General features: G+C 64.0%; 1 protein-coding gene across 1 annotated transcript in view; it reads right to left on the reverse strand.

Annotated features, from left to right (window-relative positions):
- Positions 1-1,747: 1,747 nt before the first annotated feature.
- Positions 1,748-2,004, reverse strand: part of USP39 (ubiquitin specific peptidase 39) — a gene marked incomplete at its 5' end in the record, with an annotated part of 56,118 nt that continues 55,861 nt past the window's right edge. The window contains one exon of the mRNA XM_078885562.1: positions 1,748-1,895. Within this exon, the coding sequence (XP_078741688.1) occupies positions 1,851-1,895 (45 nt within the window). The remainder of the gene's footprint in view (positions 1,896-2,004) is intronic.

The following is a 2,004-nucleotide window of genomic DNA, read 5'->3' on the forward strand; positions in this document are numbered from 1 at the left end:
GGTGAGTGGGTGGGTGGAGTGGGTGAGTGGGTGGAGTGGGTGGGTGAGTGGGGTGGGTGAGTGGGTGGGTGAGTGAGTGAGGTGGGTGGGTGAGTGGGTGAGTGGGTGGGTGAGTGGGTGAGTGAGTGGGTGTGTGGGTGGGTGGGTGAGTGGGGGTGAGTGGGTGGGTGGTGGTGGGTGAGTGGGTGAGTGGGTGAGTGGTGGGTGGTGGGTGGTGAGTGGGTGAGTGGGTGGGTGGGGGTGAGTGGGTGAGTGAGTGGGTGATGTGGGTGAGTGGGTGAGTGGTGGGTGGTGGGTGGGTGAGTGGGTGGGTGAGTGAGTGGGTGAGTGGGTGGGTGAGTGGGTGGGTGGTGGTGGGTGAGTGGGTGGGTGAGTGGGTGGGTGAGTGTGGTGGTGAGTGGGTGAGTGGTGGGTGAGTGGGGTGGGTGAGTGGTGGGTGAGTGGGTGGGTGAGTGGTGGGTGAGTGAGTGGGTGGGTGAGTGGGTGGGTGAGTGGGTGGGTGAGTGAGTGGGTGGGTGGTGGGGTGGGTGAGTGAGTGGGTGAGTGAGTGGGTGGTGAGTGGGTGAGTGGGTGGGGTGAGTGGGTGGGTGAGTGGGTGGGTGGTGGTGGGTGAGTGGGTGGGTGAGTGGGTGAGTGGGTGAGTGGGTGGTGGGTGAGGGGTGAGTGGGTGGGTGAGTGAGTGAGTGGGTGGGTGGGTGGGTGGGTGGGTGGGTGAGTGGGTGGGTGAGTGGGTGGGTGGGTGAGTGGTGGTGGGTGAGTGGGTGGGTGGGTGAGTGGGTGGGTGGTGGGTGGTGGGTGAGTGGGTGGGTGGGTGAGTGGGTGGGTGAGTGGGTGGGTGAGTGGGTGAGTGGGTGGTGGGTGAGTGGGTGGGTGGTGGGTGGGTGAGTGAGTGAGTGGGTGGGTGGGTGGGTGAGTGGGTGGGTGAGTGGGTGAGTGGGTGGGTGAGTGGGTGGGTGGGTGGTGGGTGGTGAGGGGTGGGGTGAGTGGGTGAGTGGGTGGGTGAGTGGGTGAGTGGTGAGTGGGTGTGGTGGGTGGGTGAGTGGGTGTGAGTGAGTGGGTGAGTGGGTGGGTGGGTGAGTGGGTGAGTGAGTGGGTGAGTGGGTGGTGGGTGAGTGAGTGGGTGAGTGGGGTGGGTGAGTGGGTGGGTGAGTGAGTGGGTGAGTGGGTGGGTGAGTGAGTGGGTGAGTGAGTGGGTGAGTGAGTGGGTGAGTGGGTGGGTGAGTGGGTGGGTGAGTTAGTGGGTGAGTGAGTGGGTGAGTGGGTGGGTGAGTGAGTGGGTGAGTGAGTGGGTGAGTGAGTGGGTGAGTGAGTGGGTGAGTGGGGTGGGTGAGTGTGGTGGGTGAGTGGGTGGGGGGTGAGTGGGTGGGTGAGTGGGTGGGTGGTGAGTGGGTGGTGAGTGGGTGAGTGAGTGGGTGAGTGGGTGGGTGAGTGGGTGGGTGAGTGAGTGGGTGAGTGGGTGGGTGTGTGAGTGGGTGAGTGGGTGGGTGAGTGAGGTGGGTGAGTGGGTGGGTGAGTGGTGAGTGAGTGGGTGAGTGGGTGGGTGGGTGGGTGAGTGGGTGGGTGAGGTGGGTGGGTGGGTGAGTGAGTGAGTGGGTGAGTGGGTGGGTGGGTGAGTGGGTGGGTGAGTGGTGGGTGGGTGAGTGGGTGGGTGAGTGGGTGAGTGGGTGGGTGAGTGGGTGGGGTGAGTGGGTGGGTGAGTGGGTGAGTGGTATGGGTGAGTGAGTGGGTGTGTGGGTGGGTGGTGAGTGGGTGAGTGGGTGGGGTGGTGAGTGGGTGAGTGGGTGGGTGAGTGGATGGGTGAGTGGGTGGGTGAGTGGGTGAGCGGGTGGGTGAGTGGGTGAGTGAGTGACTCAGGCTCCTCCGCTCTCCGTGCTATCTTCGCGTCTCTGCCAGATCTGAGACGACAATCAGAGACATTCCGTTACGCGCAATCAACTTCTTTCACACCCTACATAGCCATCCGTGACAATCTGTGGGTCTCTGTGGGTGTCTCTGTGGGTCTCT

The sequence above is a fragment of the Lampetra fluviatilis genome, unplaced genomic scaffold (genome assembly GCF_964198595.1).
Source record: "Lampetra fluviatilis unplaced genomic scaffold, kcLamFluv1.1 SCAFFOLD_639, whole genome shotgun sequence".
In the NCBI taxonomy this organism is placed as follows: Eukaryota; Metazoa; Chordata; class Hyperoartia; order Petromyzontiformes; family Petromyzontidae; genus Lampetra; species Lampetra fluviatilis.